This window comes from Convolutriloba macropyga, chromosome 8 (assembly GCF_964194025.1).
Source record: "Convolutriloba macropyga chromosome 8, txConMacr16.3, whole genome shotgun sequence".
In the NCBI taxonomy this organism is placed as follows: Eukaryota; Metazoa; Xenacoelomorpha; order Acoela; family Convolutidae; genus Convolutriloba; species Convolutriloba macropyga.
In genome coordinates this window covers 63147222-63168100 of record NC_134475.1, presented here as the reverse complement: position 1 = coordinate 63168100, position 20879 = coordinate 63147222, and the positions used below count along the sequence as shown (strand labels likewise).

The 20879-nt window shown below is 36.7% G+C and overlaps 1 protein-coding gene across 1 annotated transcript in view; it reads right to left on the bottom strand.

Moving 5' to 3' along the window:
* Positions 1–20879, bottom strand: part of LOC142344913 (26S proteasome non-ATPase regulatory subunit 1-like) — a 628982-nt gene that overhangs the window by 53191 nt on the left and 554912 nt on the right. The window contains exons 2-3 of the mRNA XM_075396972.1: positions 2377–2416; positions 2260–2303 (exon numbers count right to left, since the gene is read on the bottom strand). Coding sequence (XP_075253087.1) covers positions 2260–2303; positions 2377–2395 — 63 coding nt within the window. The 5' untranslated portion in view covers positions 2396–2416. The remainder of the gene's footprint in view (positions 1–2259; positions 2304–2376; positions 2417–20879) is intronic.

Sequence of the window (20879 nt, the reverse complement as noted above, 5' to 3'; positions counted from 1 at the left end):
GCTCATGTTCAATCGGATTTCGGATTCCTATTAGAACACCGCCATGTTTAGAAGTGAACACATCTGGGTCCCTATCTTTCCGATATATGCTTTAATTTGGCAAGAACAATGCAGTATTTGGCACATGTGGTGTGAGTCAAGCTTCTGTCAAAAAGGTGATCGTATTTCAGAGTTACGATTGCGTTTGAGAATGCCATTCTTCTTTCTAGGCTTCGAAGGCTTCCGACGTTAAACGTTAGCATTTTTATTGAGGCTAGTCAAGACCCATCTTGATTTTCTGAGGAAGAGTCTTCAGTGTTTGCGTTGGAGTCCGTGTTGGTCACCCGTGCACAATTTACCTTTACTTCCACTGTTAGATTTCGAATAAGAATTTATTTGCGATCAAATTTAATTTCGTCTATTAGTTTTCGGCGGGTTTTCAGGCATTCCTTTTCTTTTTTAGCATCGACTGGTGACAACTCAGGGCTCACGAAGACTTGCTTGTTGAAATCCTTTAAGCGATAAGCAGATTTCAGTACTAGGTCTTCGCTGATTGGGTTCTCTAGATGTATCAGAAGCGTGCGTGGGACTGTCTTTGTGGAGTCGTATCTTCCAATGCGGCGAATTTTGCTTAGTTTCTTGTCTTCAATGTTGAGAAAACCGAGCATCTCTTCTACAGCCGCTATCTCAGCATGAATTCGTTCATCGGCCGATTTTGACGTGAGCTCAGGTACTCCACGGACGCGAATACCACGTCCGTCATTTAATTTTGTGCTATGAAATGATGTTCTAGTCGCACCTTTTGTTACATTTCCAAGGGACTGGGCGTAACTTTTTGGTTTTCTCAGTTCACTGAGGTCAAGTTTTACGGTCTCTATCATTTGGTTTGATTTTTCGATACTTTGTGCAAAATTTTCATTTGTTCTTTGATTTCAATGAGTTGATCATCAATTTTAAGGTTTTATTGTCATTGTCTTTGTTATCTTTGCAGCCATTGCAGATGTGAAGGAGATTTTTATCTAATTTGATCAGGACGTCAATGTCGGTCTTATCGAAACCCGAGCATTTAGAAGTCATTCATAACTTTGTGGCAAAAGAAGCACGTGAATTTATGCTTTTTTAGTTTCTCATTGCAGGAATTACAAAATTTTGATTCTCTGGATGACAATTCGGGTAAGCACGGTATAAATTTTTGGGGTTTGCAGTGAACTCAGTAAAATAGAGGGACAACGCGTATTTTTTGTAATGTACTGCCTATGGGACCAATACTGGCACCGCCGGCAGACAGCAACTATAAATTTACAAAGTATGCAACTATAAATTTACAAAGTATACAACTATAAATTTACAAAGTATCTCTTTTTGACATTATCTCTTTGAACTAAAGTAAATAAAAGTCAATTTCAAAAATAGGAAGTCATTTTTGAGAGAGGTAAGTTAAGTGTGAGCAAAAAATTAATCACGCGAATGAACGAAAAATACTCGCTCCACTAAGAGCGGAAAATGACGTCACGCACGCACTGCAGTTGTTATTGCATGAACAAATGAAAAAGCAGATCTGAAGTGCTTGTGAGGTCATATGGTCTATCAAAAATCCTGACGACGAAATAAAAAAAACCAAGAGAAGGTCAATAATAGTCCCAGCTATCGCTGTGCGGCTATTAAAAAGACAGAGCACCAATACAATCCAATTCTTGGATTGTAAAAAACCACGATGTCCCCAATAATAGCCGCTATCGCTTCGCGGCTATTAAAAAACCGAATTAAAAACGCCGCACGCAAAAACATTATCTTGATAAGCAAAAAATTATTTCACGCCTACTTTACTCGCTCTCTCAGAAATTCCGCATTAAAAACTTTTTAAACAGTCAATTTAAAAAAGGCCTCAGCTAAAAGGGTATTCGTTCGACCCCTTTCTACTTGAATGGATTTTTACAGCAGTTAAATATCGTCAGGTATTAAAAAGTACAGGCTACAAAACAACACAGATTAACAGTAAGATCATTGCCAGTGCAGAATTTTCTATGTCAGATTGCCTCAGGAACTCCAGGTATAACGGCTGTTTTACAATCGAAACATTACATATACTTCATGACCGTACGTAGGAAAACGTCAAGTTTAATTGTAAAATCCAAAGTCAAATCCTGGTTCTCAATTCTCTTCGAGACTAACTATCCCAACAACTTCCGTCTGCTATCAAAATATATTTTCTCCAACGCAATGGCCTCTTAAATGAGGTACTAAAATGTCGCAACGCATTACCCACCCGAATGGACTTACCCGAACATCCGTCTCATGATCATCTAACAATGAAATGATTCCCTCTGAAAAGATTAACATTTTCTGAGACCGAGCACACTTCAAAGTAACATATTGACAAAACAAAAAAGAAAGTACCTGCTGAAGAAAGCTTCATTTGATTCTGATAGCAAAATCTGAAAACAAAATAAAAGTAAATTGGAGCTTTTCCCACCCATTATAGACCCCCATGAAACGAAAAATGCGAATAAAAAACACCCCTCCCGACCATGGTGAATATGGGCTGGTCAGGAGCCCTCTCAGCTCTACGTCTATATAAAGAATTTTGGGATCTTTTCTGTTTGTACCCCTACAGCTTAGTGGGCGCATATTATTTGAAACCCCCAGACGCAAGTGCCATATTTTTACATAATGATTTACTATGTAATGGCACGTGCTCTGTAACTGGGGGCGCTTAACGTACCCGGCTGGAGGGGGGGGGAGGCACAAATGGAAAAGATCAGAATTTTGTAATGACGAAATTTATCAAATGAAGATGATTAAATGGGAAGACAAATGAAGAATAATACGGTTTTTCCTATAATAGCCCCCCTCCCACCTTAGTGGGTATGTGACATATAGCCTCCCACCATTACCGTATCTATACCATGAAGGGGTATAATTTCGTGGGCGGGGACTAACGAGAAAGACCCGAACATTGAAAGGCAAAAAAATTGACGTCAAAAGTGATATTATTCCCAGTAGATGTTGGTGATTGTTTGCTTGTTGAGTACTTCGCCGTAGTTTCTGTATACGCGGGAGACAATGTTGTAAAGGTGCTTTGTTCAATGCAAGAAGTTTTCATCTGCTTTTGCAAGTCTATTGGTTCTTTATTTCAAGTTCATCTCTGCTATTTTGCCTTGTATTTGATTCGTTTTCCCCTTCATGTTCTCAATTTCAACATCGTATTTATTCCGGTTTAGCGATATCAGAAGCAGCAAGTCGTGCATCTCAGCATACATACTAAGAGGCAGGAGTTTGAGCTTTATTTAGTAGGCTTTCCTTTTATCCTGATACTTGTCCATTGACAATCCACTTTGTCGCTTTTATCTGAAGTGATTCGAATTTCGATATGTTTGTCTTACTGGCATACCACGCTTGCGAGCATTACGTAAGGATTGCGACAACATATACTGCGTAGGCTTGTAGATTTGTTGAGATGCTCCCTTGTTTGATATGTTACGCTTTCTCTGGAAAAACACGCCAGTTGCTTTTTGGATCCGGATTTCAGAATTTTCTGTCCAGTTGAGATTTGAGATGAGGAGCCCTAGGTCTCGCTGTACTGGGGCGTCTTTCAGGTCCGTTTTAGTTAAACCTGCTGAAAGCTGACCTTCAGTAGCTTGCATTTTGAGGCATTAAGCTCCAGTTGGTTTTCCTTGCACCATTTCGATGTGGGTGGTTCCGGCTTCCAATTCCGTTTGGCTCTGTGCGATCATTTTAAAGTCATCCGCAAAGCCGTAGTTTTCTATTTTAGGTTTCATATTGAGTAGGTCATTAATGAAAATCAGGAACAGTAGGGGTCCGAGGATGGATCCTTGGGGCACACCACTCGTGACAACCACCTAATCGGAGCATTTATCATTTATCTTTACGTACTGTTGCCTGTCTTCAAGGTATGAAAGCAGAAGTGTCAACAATTTACCACCTACTTCAAATTTTTCAAGCTTCTTTAAAAGGATATGATGGAAAACTTTTCGAAAGCTTTGGCGAAGTGCAGATACAAGATTATGAGTTTGTCAACCGTCTCATCGTCGTACTTGCCATAGATGGAATCTAGGAAAATCAAGAGTTGAAATGTGGCAGATCTGTTTTTCTAACTCCAAACTGATTTTGATGCAGCTATTCTTTGCAGTGCCTATAGAGGGTATTGAAAAAAAGTCTTTCAAATACTTTGGCGATGCAACAAAGAAGACTAATGGGTTGGTACCACTTGACGTCAATTTTAATAACGTTATTGAAGATTGGTGAGATTTGACTGGTTTTCCACTTATTCGGCTACACGCCCGTGTTTAGTACTGTCTGGAGTACTAATTTCAGTGACTTGCTAATAGATTTTGAGCATTGTTTCAAGATGATGTTTCCCATTTTATCTGGTCCCGTTGCCTTATTTAACTTCAGATTTTCCAATATTTTTTCAATTTCAACATCTGTAATTTCAATGGTGTTTAGAATTCGATGTTGGGGATTGAGTTGCGTTGTTTTCTTTTCACTATAAACACTTTTGAAGAAACAGATGAATAGATCAGATTTTTTCCCTGTCGGATTCACTTCTCGTATTGCCGAGATCTACTATGGGAGGCACATTTGGTTGTTTTCGGATGCTGGCTAAGTAATTTTGGATGTTATTGAACTGCCTTGTTTGACACACTTCCGCTTCATAGTTTGCAAGGTCATTGCTTGTTGCAATCTCGATTTCTCGTTCTAGGCTTTTCAGTTTGAGCGTTCTGTTGAGATTTAGATTTTTCCATTTCCGTTTTTTGTTCCCAGTTTTTTTTATTAGATGAGACGTTGGAGGAGCAAACCAGGGTGGGAAGCTCGCTCGATGTTTTGTGATATTTGAAATGTTACTGTCGATATGGTTCTCAATCCAATCGTACCATTGTTTTAACATGAAAATGTTATTGCTGAAGCAGTGTGGTTTGAAAGGATTTTGAAATTGTTTTGTCCAAGTTTGCCCAGTCTGCTTTCTTGTAGGCTTTTTTTTGGTTTTTTCTGTTTTTTTTTATGAAAGACATGTTTGTCTGTATGCTCGTTTTAATTGGGAGGTGGTCTGAAGGTGGTTAACCAGGTAATGATTTTTTTGTTTAGGTATTCGTCTGTTGTTGATTCAATTAATTTCTCTGGGTTATCGGTCAATAAAACATCCAGTTTCTGCAATTTGATGTTAGTAAAGTTTGACTCTGATAAAAGGTAAACGGTTTTAGACTCATAGTCGTCGGTTGACGACATTTTGTTCCAGTCGGTGTTCAAAAGATTTAGGTCTCCTGTTACAAGTGTGCATTCATAAGGTTCGCAGTTGCTCTCATTGTTGAGTTCCTTGAGGATACTATCAAACTTTTGCTCATCCCAGAGATATGGACTTCCGGAAGGTAGGTTGTATGCGCAGCAGTTGAGTATAAATTTTTGTCTTGTCAGTATCTTGGCTGCCAACACGGTCAGAACGAGGACTGCTGAACGACAATTCTTCATGATTAATACCCTTACTGTGAGCTATTAGCACTCCATCATGGTTAGTTGTTGATATATAGCATGTACAGTTCCTTCGGTAGATGGTGAAATCCGTTAAAAATAGCGCATTGTTTGGAACATCTTCGTTTAACCACGTTTCAGTAAGTCACAGTATGTCATAGTCAGTACTAGTTAATTTGTTTGGAAGCGTTAGTCCTCTGTCTAAGTTAAGTATGCTTGGCACGTTAAAGTTTAGTAACGCGATTGTTTATGGTCATTCGCGATCGCTCTCCGGAGCGTCCTCTATGGGTTCATCCTCATAGACAATCCATTTCTTGTTGAGTTTTTGCTCTAGTTTCAAGTTTATGATTCAAAAATTCTTTTCTGTCAAAGAGATGATTCTTTATTAGCAGTCGTCTCTTTCGAAGGCACTCATTTTCTTTCTTTGCATCTTCTTGTGAGAGTTCAGGGCGGATAAATATTTTTTGTCGGAGTTTTTCAACAGGTGAGCTGATTTAATTACCAGATCTCTGTTGATTTCATTTTCCATCTGGACGACAACCGTTCGGGAGCCTTCGTTTTCTGCCTCGTATTTTCCAATCCTGTGGATTTTTGCTAGTCATTTATTTTAGATTTTGAGAAATTCTAGAACTTCTTCAACATTTTGAGGTCAGAAGGCATTCGTTCGTTGGGAGACTTTAATGAGTTTTCCTGAAAGCCGCAGATTCTAATGCCAGGTTTCTGAGCATTGACGTAGTAATAGTTAAATGTGGATTGTCCGGCTGTTTTGTGCTCGACAACTGTGCTTTAGTTTTTCTGTTGGGTCACTTTTATTCATTTTAGTTCCTCTTGGACTGGTTCAATCGAGTCATTTGATTTTCCAATACTTTCTTGGAAAGTTTTCATTTGCGTTTTTAATTCATTCAATCCATTTCGATTCTCGATTTCTCAGGTTTTTTTCTCTCATACAGTTTTTCTTCGCGTTTGTCTTTGCAGTCATTGCATATGAGGAGAGGGTTTTCTTTCAATTTCGTTAAGACATCAATCCAGTGCAGTTTGGGGTCAAATGCATTGCTTTTGAGCTGAACAAGCAACCGAATCGATTTTTCCTAATATTTTTGATGCAGGTGTGACACTTGCTTTCTCATGATTTAGGTGATAGCACCATTCGGGTTGCACTTTAAATGACAGATTGTTGATCGGAGAAATTGTAATACGGAGGAAAGTAAGAATGGGGGAAATTCTTTGCTATTGTCCGTTCCAAAGCACAAAAGCCTTAGGAATCTACCAGCAAGGAAAAAAAGCAATGATTTTTGTTACTTTTGGCCGCTCCAAAACAAAAAAGCCTCAAAAAATACCAGGAAAGAAAACATTTCTCAAGGGACGGGTTTCTTGGAGATATAGCCGCTGTTGGCCCCTCCAAAACACAGTAACCTCAGGATGCTACCAGCAAAAAAGCACCAAGAACTAGACACAAGAAATCAAAGAGAAAGGAGATAACTAACTGCAGGTAATTACTTCTTTCTTCTATTCTTCTTCCAATTTTTGCTGCCACCCTTGCTTTTTGATTTCTTCTTTCCCGTTTTTGATCTTGTTTTCAGGGTGATTTTCTTCAGGTTTTGTCGATTGTGGATTATGGTCTCCACAAAATTTGAATCGATAGTGTAAGGTGGGTGCACTTCGGTTAGCTGGTCGTTATACCAGTTTGATTTGCGCTTTAGTCTTGAGAGAAGACGTTTTACAATATTTATCTGAACGCTTAGTTCTTTGCAAAGTGTCTGGAGTATATCAGTGGAGCCGGCACGTCGACAGTAGATTATTGCTTTGAATTCGGGAGCAAACCTGTTCAGCAGTGTCACAAGCTCTACGGTAGTCAATTTGGAGTTCTGGTTGCTTTTGCGCTTTGGCACCGAATTGCTGATCACGTCGTGCTACAGGACAATGTCTGAACGTCTTCTGAGATATCCTTGTGTGAGAATGTGAACAAGATTCTTGAAGTTGCTCTTGTGATTTAAGCTCAGACCCCCTAGAGCAAAGATCTAGTTTCAATAGTTGACAATTTCCCACCTAAACGCAGTGTAGGTTATTGAGCCCTCAACAATTCGTCCCGCCTCTGCGTCATAGAGCCTGAGTCATGCAGTGTATGAAGCTCCAAAGAAGCGCAAACACAGTTTTATCAGAGAAGTCAATACAATAGGATAGCTCTCTTCTTTCTGTCTTAAGAGCATCGAAGCTAATGTGAATGGCAAGCTTCCCCAGAGCTAGAGACGTTGAGTCCACAGAAACATGTTTTTTCAATATCAAATAACTTATAATTATCAAATTATTTTAATGCTTAAACATGGTTTTCTGGAACAATTTGCTTTCTCAGGTGTGACACTTGCTCTCTCATGATTTAGGTGATCGCACTATTCCGGTTACACTTTAAATGACAGATTGTTGATCGGAGAAATTGTAATACGGAGGAAAGTAAGAATGGGGGAAATTCTTTGCTATTGTCCGCTCCAAAGCACAAAAGCCTTAGGAAGCTACCAGCAAGGAAAAAAAGCACTGATTTTGGTTACTTTTGACCGCTCCAAAGCACAAAAGCCTCAAAAAGCTACCAGCAAACAAAACAGATCTCAAGGGACGGGTTTCTTGGAGACATAACCGCTATTGGCCCCTCCAAAACACAGAAACCTCAGGATGCTACCAGCAAAAAAGCACCAAGAACTAGACACAAGAAAATAAAGAGGAAGGAGATAACTAACTGCAGGTAATTACTTCTTGCTTCCATTTTTCTTCGAGCTTGTGCTGCCATACTTGCTTTTCGATTTCTTCTTTCCCGTTTTTGATCTTGTTTTCAGGGTGATTTTCTTCAAGTTTTGTCGATTGTGGATTATGGTCTCCACAAAATGTGAATCGATAGTGTAATGTGGGTGCACTTTTGTCAGCTGGTCGTTATAGCAGTTTGATTTGCGCTTTAGTTTTGAGAGAAGACGTTTTACACTAATTATCTGAACGCTTAATTCTTTGCAAAGTGTCTGGAATAGATCAGTGGAGCCGGCTCGTCGACAGTAGATTATTGCTTTGAATTCGGTAGCAAACCTGTTCAGCAGTGTCACAAGCTCTACGGTAGTCAATTCGTAGTTCTGGTTGCTTTCGCGCTTTGGCACCGAATTGCTGATCACGTCGTGCCACAGGACAATGTCTGAACGTCTGCTGAGAGATCCTTTTGTGAGAATGTGAACAAGATTCTTGAAGTTGCTCTTGTGATTTAAGCTCAGACACCCTAGAGCAAAGATCTAGTTTCCATAGTTGACAATTTCCCACCTAAAAGCAGTGTAGGGTATTGAGCCCTCAACAATTCGTCCCGCCTCTGCGTCATAGAGCCTGAGTCATGCAGTGTATGAAGCTCCAAAGAAGCGCAAAGACAGTTTTATCAGAGAAGTCAATACAACAGGATAGCTCTCTTCTTTTTGTCTTAAGAGCATCGAAGCTAATGTGAATGGCAAACTTTCCCAGAGCTAGAGAAGTTGAGTCCACAGAAACATGTTTTTTCAAAATCAAATAACTTTTAATTATCAAATTATTTTAATGCTTAAACATGGTTTTCTGGAACAATTTGCTTTCCCAAGCGTGACACTTGCTCTCTCATGATTTAGGTGATCGCACTATTCGGGTTAAACTTTAAATGACAGATTGTTGATCGGAGAAATTGTAATACGGAGGAAAGTAAGAATGGGGGAAATTCTTTGCTATTGTCCGCTCAAAAGCACAAAAGCCTTAGGAAGCTACCAGCAAGGAAAAAAAGCACTGATTTTTGTTACTTTTGACCGCTCCAAAGCACAAAAGCCTCAAAAAGCTACCAGCAAACAAAACAGATCTCAAGGGACGGGTTTCTTGGAGACATAACCGCTATTGGCCCCTCCAAAACACAGAAACCTCAGGATGCTACCAGCAAAAAAGCACCAAGAACTAGACACAAGAAAATAAAGAGGAAGGAGATAACTAACTGCAGGTAATTACTTCTTGCTTCCATTTTTCTTCGAGCTTGTGCTGCCATACTTGCTTTTCGATTTCTTCTTTCCCGTTTTTGATCTTGTTTTCAGGGTGATTTTCTTCAGGTTTTGTCGATTGTGGATTATGTTCTCCACAAAATTTGAATCAATAGTGTAATGTGGGTGCACTTCGGATAGCTGGTCGTTATACCAGTTTGATTTGCGCTTTAGTCTTGAGAGAAGACGTTTTACACTATTTATCTGAACGCTTAGTTCTTTGCAAAATTTCTGGAATAGATCAGTGGAGCCGGCACGTCGACACTAGATTTTTGCTTTGAATTCGGGAGCAAACCTGTTCAGCAGTGTCACAAGCTCTAAGGTAGTCAATTCGGAGTTCTGATTGTTTTGGCGCTTTGACACCAAATTGCTGATCACGTCGTGCCACAAGACAATGTCTGAACGTCTGCTGAGAGATCTTTTTGTGAGAATGTGAACAAGATTCTTGAAGTTGCTCTTGTGATTTAAGCTCAGACCCCCTAGAGCAAAGATCTAGTTTCCATAGTTGACAATTTCCCACCTAAAAGCAGTGTAGAGTATTGAGCCCTCAACAATTCGTCGCGCCTCTGCGTCATAGAGCCTGAGTCATGCAGTGTATGAAGCTCCAAAGAAGCGCAAAGACGTTTTAATTATCAAATGATTTTAATGCTTAAACATGGTTTTCTGGACCAATTTTTGCTAGTGGGGCATATTCTACCGAAAGGATTAAAATAATAGAGAACTAAATAGCGCAACTTCGAGCCTTATATACAGTTGTAACGTACCTGCATATGAAAAGCGTACAAAATTGGTTAATTTATTCATCAGCAATCCTGCTAATGTTGTTTTTCTCACCAACACCTGGCTTGATAAGTCTGTAGATGACCACATTTTTCCCAATCCAGATGTTTTAATAATCCCTCTCGAATGGACAGATCTTGCGAAATTGATGTCGTGTTGCCAATTCTGGATCAGGCCATCAATTGATTCAGGAGTGATGCAAAACTACAGCTTGAATGGAAAGAATTGCTCGGACCACTTAGCATTCACCAGTCGAATTTACTATCAAAACCAACAGAAACCAAATGTAACGAGACTTAATATGCTTACAATTGCATAGACTGGGATAAAATTACGCTTAGATCATTAACAACCCATATCATTCTTTCTGCTTTAGCAACGTCGATGAGCTACTAGATCAATGGTACCGATCGTTTGACCAAATGTTCAATGAAAAAGTACCCAAAATAACTGTTTAGAGAGCAAGTCTTCCAACATGGGTGGCGCCAGCCAGTTCTAACATAATGAGGAATCTAGAGAGTACCCGGAATCTTGCTGTTAAAATTCAAAAACATCAATTGATTGTTAAAGTATTGCGGTCGAACAAAAATTGGAAAGTAGCATTAAAAGTGACGAAACTCAAAATTCAATTCTCGCCAATTCAGTAAAACACAAAAATACTTTCGCAAGCTGAGAAAAGCAAAAAATGTACCTGGCGGAAGAGAAGGCTAGAAACAACTCTGAAAAATCTGAACTCTTAAATCGATTTTTTCAAAGTGTATTTAATCCCAAGTCTGACGGGGGCAAGATCAGTGGTTCGGATAGTGTAGCCGGTCATCGGTTCCACAAAACAAATTCCTGTATTGGCTCCATTGGCAGCGAACAGGAAGATAGTTTTCACAAGCCTGTAGCCGGTCATTGGTTTCAAGCGGGTGGAAATGAAAACAAAGAAATTGCTCAAGACTGTGTTGCCAGTTATCGGTTTCGCAGTAACGGATTAAGTATAATAGATTGCACAGTCGAACAAATCTAAGCAATAATGACGAAATTAGATGGACAGCAATACTTGTGCTGTCCGTCCAAGCTTCTAGAGAAAATTACTTTTGACTGCCTCTACAATGCAATCCGCAGATTTCTTCATGACTCCTAATTCGGTTTCAGACAACTCCGATTTTGCATAGTTCAAAAACTCTGCCTCCCCGACAAAGTTTACAGAGACAATAACACCAAAATGTTAGGGAACTAACTGAATTCTGATTAGACTTTGATAAAGCATTCGACAAAGTTAAACACGACAGAGTAATAATGAAACTTGAACTGCTGGGATTCAGGAGAAAAGCGCTAAGGATCATTGCGGATTATCTCGATAGCAGAAGACAGAAGGTTCAAGTCGGCGATTGCTTATCCAGTGAACAGGATGTCACTAGTGGAGTATCGCCAGGCTTGTTGCTTTGGACCCTGCTCCTTTTAATCTACATCAACGACTTGCAGAATCAATTGAACACAGTACCCGTTTTGGATATGCAGACGATTAAAAGTTGATTGTCAACAACTCTGCTGAACTTGAAATTGACCTACAAGCCTCTTCATCTGGTGTCAAGCAAATGGGATGAATCTTGACGAGAGTAAATGTAACATACTGAATCTCAAAAAGCTTCCTGTGTCCAAATGAATAATAAAAATGCATGAAATCAAAAACATTTGGGAATCAATGCATCAGACATTCTAAACTGGAACAAAAGTACAAACAGGCCTCACTCCAAAGCACTACAAGCACTGTGGTCACTTAAAAGAAATCTGTCATTGTTCACTCCCATGATATCTAGGCTCAAAGCTTACATCGGATACATTGTTCCAATAATCATGTTTGTTTGTCAGGTACGGTATGCAAGTAAAACAGAGCTGAGACTAATGAAAAACTCCAAAGACGCCACGAAATGGATATGCTGGTCTGAACTTGATCACATAAAGCGACTCATAGAAACAGAACTGTTACCATTGTCACTATACGCTGAAGTCCAAATTCTTTTTTTGCACTGCTCGATTATTGATGGAAGGTACGACATCGAAATTGGCAATTTCATCAATATAAAGGCAACCAAAAGAACAAGACTAAGCACGAACAACGAGATTGTCAGACAGAAGAACAGAATACATAAAAGCGATGAAAGCTTTTGGCATAGAGGAGCAATTCTTTTTAACACCGTATCGAAATAACTCAACCTGCAAGAACCAATCGGGAGAAGAGCTAGAATCACAAGAACATACTGGAATTTTTTCACAAGCACTACAATGAACATAAATTATGCACCCGGGGAACACACTGTTTTTGTAGAAACTGCAACCCATAATAACAAATTCAATGCCAATGAAGATAAAAAGGTGAACGAACACTTACTTTAATTGTTAAAAGATAAAATGAATATGTATTTACATTTGTATGCGACCACCATTAAATTCTAAAAAATTCTAAATAATTAAATTCTATAAAATTTAAATCGAAAATTTTTTCCTATATACGATACTTAGCCTATTTACAACTCCTTTTTGCTAATTTTATCTCATTCTTGTATTTCTTTTTCCATCGATTGGCACTGCATCCACTGTTCGGGAAGAGAGTATAGCTGAATCAAATGTTTGCTTCACTGATCAAGCCGCAAGTTTTACCTGCACCTCAGACAATGGGAAGATTTGCAGAGAAAGATTTGTCAATCAAATATTGCATGGATTTGAACAACGAATGTTTTCGAACAAGGCGTTCTTCGTCAGGTTTACTTGAAACCGAAATTACAATTAACAAAAACTATTTACAAAGTTTTTCAACTTTTCATGAACTTTACCTAACAAATTCTACGAAATGAGTTAAAATAACAACGAATTTTTAACAAATATTTACAGTTAAAAACTTATGTACAATTTTTTTTTACCTTTACTCTTTTTCTTACTTTTATTCTTATATATCGTTTTCCATTTCTTGTTGGTGTGGACAAAAGTTCGAATTAACAAATATCACAATCCTTTTTGAATTTTAAAAGCCAAAATTTTGCTTTTGAACTAATACTTCAAAGTAAATACCCGCCCTCGGTTTTCGTCGCGCGTATTTAATTGCGGTTCCAACAGTTTTGATGTGGAATGCTTCTTTTGTCATTAGTTTCTCAACCCCGCGACATGCATTATTAAAGTCCCATTCAATTTTAAATGCTGTACCGCAACATTTAACGAGATGTTTTCTCACAGGGAAATCTTTTTTTTGATGAACCAAAATTTTAGTTGTAACATGTCGGCTAGTTTGGCAAACATAAATTGAATTGCATTCATGGCCTGTAACTTTATGTACCACAAGCAATTTCAGATTTTTATCAAATGATGATTTCAGGGTGCGCAACTAACTTTTTTTCAATGTGAGAACGATTTGATCATCACACAATTTTTTCATTATCTTGGCAAACGTTTCTTCTGTATTGAACGAAAACATCGGTTTAGGCGCATTTTTGGTTGAAACTTGAAAATTTATTCACTTTTAGGGGATTTGCTGTAACAATTATTTTGTGACTAATTCATTCCACTTCACAATAACGATACTGGAAACCCACTCAGCTGTATACTGATTTTCAGTAGAGATCTCCTGATTTATATTAGGGGCTACATCAAAAGATTGGCTATCACTGGTTGAATTGAGTGAAAAATCCTTTGTACAGTTCCTTGAGTCACATTTTCTTATGTTCAAACGGTGCACAGCTACAAAAATTTAATGTAATGCCGGTATCAGTAGACTTTTTATACCAATTGCAGCTAACCTGTCTTTCATCGTTTACGTTTATGTTCAAATCTACAAACGCCAGGATTTCATCCGTGTTGGGTGCTTCATGCTTCATGAGTGAATTGTAAGGTACTCCAGAGGGTTCTCTTTAACAGTGCACACTGTCACGTCATCCACATATGCATGTCACCCAAGAGGTAAGTCATCAACATACCTCTTTAAAAGTTTTAATTCTTGCGTTTCTTTCGTTGTACATTTCTCTGCTTAAAAAAACAGATCCATACATTTTCCTGCATGTTTTAGACTCCGTGTCATTACTACCTTGGCTTTTTGCATGAAAGCGGTTTTTACAAGAGTTGCACTCAAATCTTTTCCATGGGAAAACAAAGCGTTAGTTACAATCAATTCATATTCCCTTCATGTCTGGAGTTTTGTTCTTTCTTCCCTCAATTGGTTTCTGCAAACATTTCAAAAATGATTTTATACACAAATTTTCCAAAGTACCACCAGTGAAACACTCACGGCCAAAACGGCTAGTTTGAGTTTATCACATTTTATTACACTTAAAGTGAATATTCGTTTTCTCAGGAACCTCGTCACTGGAGAACAGTTTTTTACGCGCAATTTTAATTTATTCCTCAACCGGCCCATATGTGTACAAGTTCTTAACATCGATCAATACCATTGGCTCATCTTCCTCCAGATTGCTAGCCTCTAAAGCGGCTATAGTAGGTTTCGAATTAGCCTCATTATTTTGCCCTTGCTAACCTATAGAAAAAGGGAGACTGAAAAATATCGAGGTTCTCGTAACGGCTACCGTATATTGGTAGAACAGATCGAAGCGCAGTACTGTTTTTATGTACATCTATCCTTTTATTGTTAACACAATTTTTTCTTCATCTGTCAATTATTTATTTCTTGTTGTCATGGTGTTTATTTCCAATAATTCTAAGTCCTATTGCGTTTGTGGTTACACAAATTTTTTTAACAATTTTAAAAAATTTGATAATTGTTTGATAGTAAATTTGGTTTAGCACTTTCACACTGTGTTCTTAATGTTTTTCTTGGTTCTTTATATTTCTTGTTCTTTTTTGTCGGCCAATTTGATCTCACAAAATGACACTGCATTCCAAATAAATCAAATCTAGAATTCAAATAAAAAATTTAAATGAGAAATCAAAATTAATCCATTCAATTTTTCAGTTTGCTTGTATTAATTTTTTAACTTTCTTTCAAACTGTTGCTGTAAACTTTCAAAGAGAGTCATACAGACATCTGTCCTAATGACACTGATTCTAAACGTTTTAGTATTTGTTGCACCATTTATTTTGTGGAAGATTAAAAATTTATCACTTCAATTTAATCTGACGGTCAGTTTACTGTGGTTTTAATTTCGTCGAACTGTAATCGAGCAGTTTTCGTCCTATATACGTTCAATTTACGTATCAATTTCCTAAAACCATTGGATCACGTGACATGAAAGTGAATTTAAAATAGAGGTAATGAAAACAAGGTAATTACAAAACTATTTTGCTTGAATGAAATCGGTTTATAAAATTCGATTGAGATTAAGATTTTGACTTCAATCTTAACTTAAACTCATTTTCCGACTTTCAAGTTCGTTGCCTCTTTAGTAAAGAAAATAAATGTTAATGTTGTGGGTATATTTGAACTAGAACGAACATGAGTTGACCTGATCAAAAAGTTTGGTTCAAAAAATGCATTGATCTCTAATAAAATTTCTGAATAAAAAATCATTTTTCCTGGAGTATAATTTAGCGAAATTTCAGCTGTTGAGTATTATCAAAAATTACCACAATTATTAGTGCAAACTAAAATTACCATAAAAGGACCAGATTGTCGGAGCAAGAACAGTCGTGTTCGACGAGCGAAAAACAAGATGACGTATCAGGACAGGGCCAAAAGCAATTTAAAGAATGGGATTGAACCTCACTATCACTTTCATTAAGGTGTCAATTTTTCTTTAAGGGATTCATTAAGGGTTTCATTAGGGGATTAATATTTTCATTAAAAGGGATTAAGGGACAACCTTTAAAAGTCAACAAAGCATATACAAAATTGCTCAAACATAAAGATCAAAATTTAAAAAAATCTGTAAAATGCTCTTTTCCATTTTTAGACAATATATCTGAGTTGCTGAACTGAAACGAAAACAATTTGCCCTGATAGTTCAGCCACTACCTTTAAATCGCAAAAGAGATTGTTTAAAAACTAACAAAATACCGTTGAGACATGTCATTGCTGAGACTAAATTTCTTGGCTCTTTTCTGTTATTGCCCCCCCCCCACGTCCGTTTGCACCCCCCAATTATACATGTTGGTTTCATTTCATACACTAACATATACAATTATATACAAACGGCATTTACAATTTAATTGTGCAGCCAAGTTTTGAAATTAAGACGTATATGGTAATCAAACTTTGCTTATAATGTAAGCAGACAACGAATAATCGTGTTTTTAATATTTTTTCGCCTTTCTTTTGCAGGAATAGCTCTATGGTACTAATTTTTTTTACAACCGGAAACAAAAATTCATCCATTCGTCTACCGGTACCGGCAATTTATTATGACTAAAATAAAGGATCTCTAATGACCAAAAAGAACATATTTGGGGGGTCCAAATAGACTGGCTATATAAGGCTGGGGGGGGGCAATAACAGAAGAAGAGCCAATTTCCTTAAAAAAGAACATAAAATATGGGTATACTCAAAAAATGTTTTATTCTTTCAAAAACAAAGAGTGACAAAGTTGTTCCAACAGCAAAATTTGAAAAAATGAGAGCAAACAAATTAGAAATTATGGTGCCCGCCGTATTGGCCGACAGGGCGTTTAGCCGACAACCAAAAAATGAGAAATTTAACAGACAATTTAAGTAAAATGAGCAATAAAGTTTATTCTGAAGCTGTGATTGGCCAATTTAAAACACTATTTCGTAGGCGGACAAATATACCGCAGTTTTTTCATCAACTAGTTTAACGAAGGTCTATCCGTGGTCGGACCGTATTTTACCGCATCTGGCCATGCCTCGCGGGTCATGGCCATGCCTCAGCGGCCCATGGGACTTGATATGAATCTATGACAACCGAACAACTGATTTATGGACCAATTAGGGATTTTTATTACCAATTATGATAAAACTGTCGGCTAAATTTCTCATTTTTTCCTTGTCGGCTACCGCCCTGTCGGCCAATTTTCCTAGCACCGAAATTATATTATGTCTCATTAGAAGAGATTAAGGTTGCGCCACTAAGAGGACTGAGAGACAGAAACTGATAAATAGTAGATCGAAATAGATTACGAAAACTGACCCAAACCTATGTTGGGTCAGGACAAACTCTTGTTTGCTCTCAAAAATCGATTGAGAAGTGTTGACTGATTTAACTAAATCGTTACGTGTGGTTGTTCACAGCACTTGATTGTATGTACTATTTGTGGCCATGCAGCGTGAGATATTTCAACTTGTATTGACCCAACTCTATGTGACAAAGTAGACAAAATAATCAGACATGATAATTAAAGCAAGAAACTGTTCTATTATGCGTCATTAGAGATTCAGAGAACCCTATTCTGAATCATTGTAATTACAAAAAGGACATATGACAAAAACTCAAAAGCATCTGATAATAACCCGAGTCGGAATCGGATGTTAATCTTGAAAACACACAGCGCAAAAGTCCCAAAGACTTTTATCTTACATAACACTGGAAAGTCTGTAAAAAGTAGAATTCTGCCTACTCAAAATACAAAAAGGATGTACTATATTTACATTAAGTGACAGGACAAAAATAGGCCAGCCTGGATACTCTACTAATGTTTTATGATAATACAGTGTTAAGGTCGTAAATACCAGAATTATAGGAACGGAAAAACTACGATGGCTTGTGCTTCAAAAGAAAACTAAAAGATCCTGTAATAAGACTAAAACTTGAACCCGAAAAGATGAACAAATACAGGAAATTTTCAAAAAAATTCATGAAGAATGATAGCATAGGGTTTTAAAATCAATGGCCTCACAATAATTTTTTTTGCTTTTTTTTCAATCCCGATGTTTGAAATCACATTGACATCAAATTATTCAAAAAGTGTGAACAGAACCCGAAATAAGACAGCGCCTCAATGCAAACTAAGTCTTTTGGATGATGAAAAATTTCACTTTCGGCCATGGATTAAAGAAATAACGGGTTGCTTCCCATAATAGCCCCCCAGGTTATTGGTAACTTCCCAACCCCCAATAACTTTGCAACAAATCAGGATAAACAAGTTGTTGAGGTACCTTTTTTCCTTAATGGGTGAAGCACGGATGATCTATAGAGTCAACAGTTTGCTTTTAGACTGAAGTAAACATATAGATTTATACAAGCGAAAACTAAAAATAAAGTTGAAACGAATCCGACAAAAACGATGATTCCCCTTTCTTTAAAATTCAGTAGTGCTAAAGTTTCCTTGGCCAAATTCGAGCTCCAAAATCTCACGCTACCTGGCCTCAGAAAGTACAACCATGTGCTGGGAACAACTAGACTCAAATTTGCAAAAAAAAACAATAGAAGTTCAGTTGCCAAGTATAAATTTGTTAAAAAATGAGTGCCGTCAAAGTGATAAAAGCGCGTATTGATATAGTTAAATCATTCGATACTTTTTGAAATTAGATTTTTGAGAGCAATTAAAATTTTTACCATCTACCATAATCTACAAATCGACAACAAAGCAGGAAAACAAAAATAAGGAAACGTAAAAAATCCTTGAAAATTTTCTGTTAAGACATGATTTTTGGTCGAAGACATTAATTGCATACTGAAACCATTGAAAACAATAATTATTTTTGCATAAACGGAACCTTTTTGACATAATTAGATCAAGACAAAAAGCAACAAATTTAAGTTTCAAACAAAACATATCTGACCCAATTTAATGAAAAATTTGACAATAATAAATTGTTGCGCGAAGGTCCTAGATCTATACCGCTATAACTTTAAAGACCATGAAAAAATTGAAAGGAATAATTAATGTATTCTTCTTAGGATGTTAGGGCTCTTTCGTTTATATAGCGCAGTGATAGCGCAAGAAAAAGAAGAAAGTATACGGGAACATCAGAAAAAATTTAAAAAACACAGTATAAAAGCAATAAATTGCACAGCTATTTTTTAAAATTTCACGGATTACATTAATCCTCAATATAGGATCTATGTAATCAGTGATTAATGAGACTAAGTAACAGGACAAAGAAAGAAAACAAATACAGAAAAAACCACAAAAATCACGAACTCGTTGAGGAAAGTGTCAAAGACACATTAGTTGTCAATTTATTGATAAAAAATTTTTTCTAGGCAAACTTGTTTCATAATCAGAGTCAATGATTGTTTTTTGGAAAAATTGGAAAAAATAATAGCGAAGATGGAAAGCTGGAAGTGAATTGAAATTCGCTCTAAAATTTGAATTTTGATCAAACGTTAAGGGGACCTGTTATTACCGAGATATAGCGAGGAGAATAAAAAGCAGAACGGAAGGTTGCAAATAACAGGCAACACAGAAAAAACAAATTTTTTCAATTTTTGATAACAAAAAGTCCTAAAACCATAAGAAACAATTAAAAAACACATCGTAGTTTTCAGAAGAGGAACTGTTTAGCTTGAGGACACATGTATCAGCTTTATTAACAATAAACAATAAATCAACAGCTGAATAATTGAATAATCAATTTTAATCGCTTATGTTTAAAAAATTCTCTCCAAAACCGAGGGTTTTATCCAACGCAAAAATCCTACTCAAATTTAAAAGCGGATTGAAAAATTTACTCGTTGACATGAGCGACTTTTTCACTCTCTTTACTACTCGCGAACGAACGAAAAAAAAACTACCGCGTTAATTGGGCCTCGCGATGATACCAAAAAGTCGAAAAAATTGATCTAAAAACAGATCTAAAAAACACGCCCACACAACAAAACAAGTCCTAAAATTCACTCCTAAGAGACATTTCGTAATTTTTTGTCAACCAATAAACGTATTGAACAACGGCGACCAAGTATTAGTAGTCATCAGGTAGTTTTAGGGCATTTCTTCTCATATAATTGAAAAAAATGAGCTAAAAAGACTAAGTTGTTTTTAGTTTTCATGAAAAAAAGATTGTTTTCAAAGATATTCAGCAAAAAATTCAGCCAACATAATTGGATAAAAAACGAAGGACCTTGTTCTATATTTGAAGATAAAATTATACTACCATTGCAATTGTAACATATTTTTTTACAAGTTTTATGACAAATTTATCGGTCAGCCAAAATTTCAAAAACTAAGAAAATCAATTGAGCATATGGTTCCTCCCCCTACAAAATTGATTCGAAAAAAATATACAAAAAAGGCTAAGCTGTACAGCAGCTGATAATATGGCAAGAATTGAAAGTCTGAAAAAGAAAAAAGTCAACTTTCCAGCTTTAATTCTCTGATGAAAATTAGCTCAGATAAAGCGCGTTGATCAGTGTGGAGCAGTAATTGGCAAAAAAACTAACCGAATTATTAGACATATAAAAACTTTGAGCATATGTTTTTCCCGCTTTCTTCTTTTTTCTCACTATGTTGTATGAACTTGAAAAAATTATTACAAAAATTACATTTGGCAGCCAATGGATATTTGACATTGCCGATTCTTGATTGTCCCCTATGTTTCAATTTAGTTATATTTGCGATCACATATATATATATATATATATATAAATATATATTTATATATAAATATATCCCAATGTTTCCATTTAGTTACAATTGCGATGGTGGCAAACATATATATATATATATATATATATATATATATATATATATAAACATAAATATACATATATATATATATATATTCATTTTCTTTTAT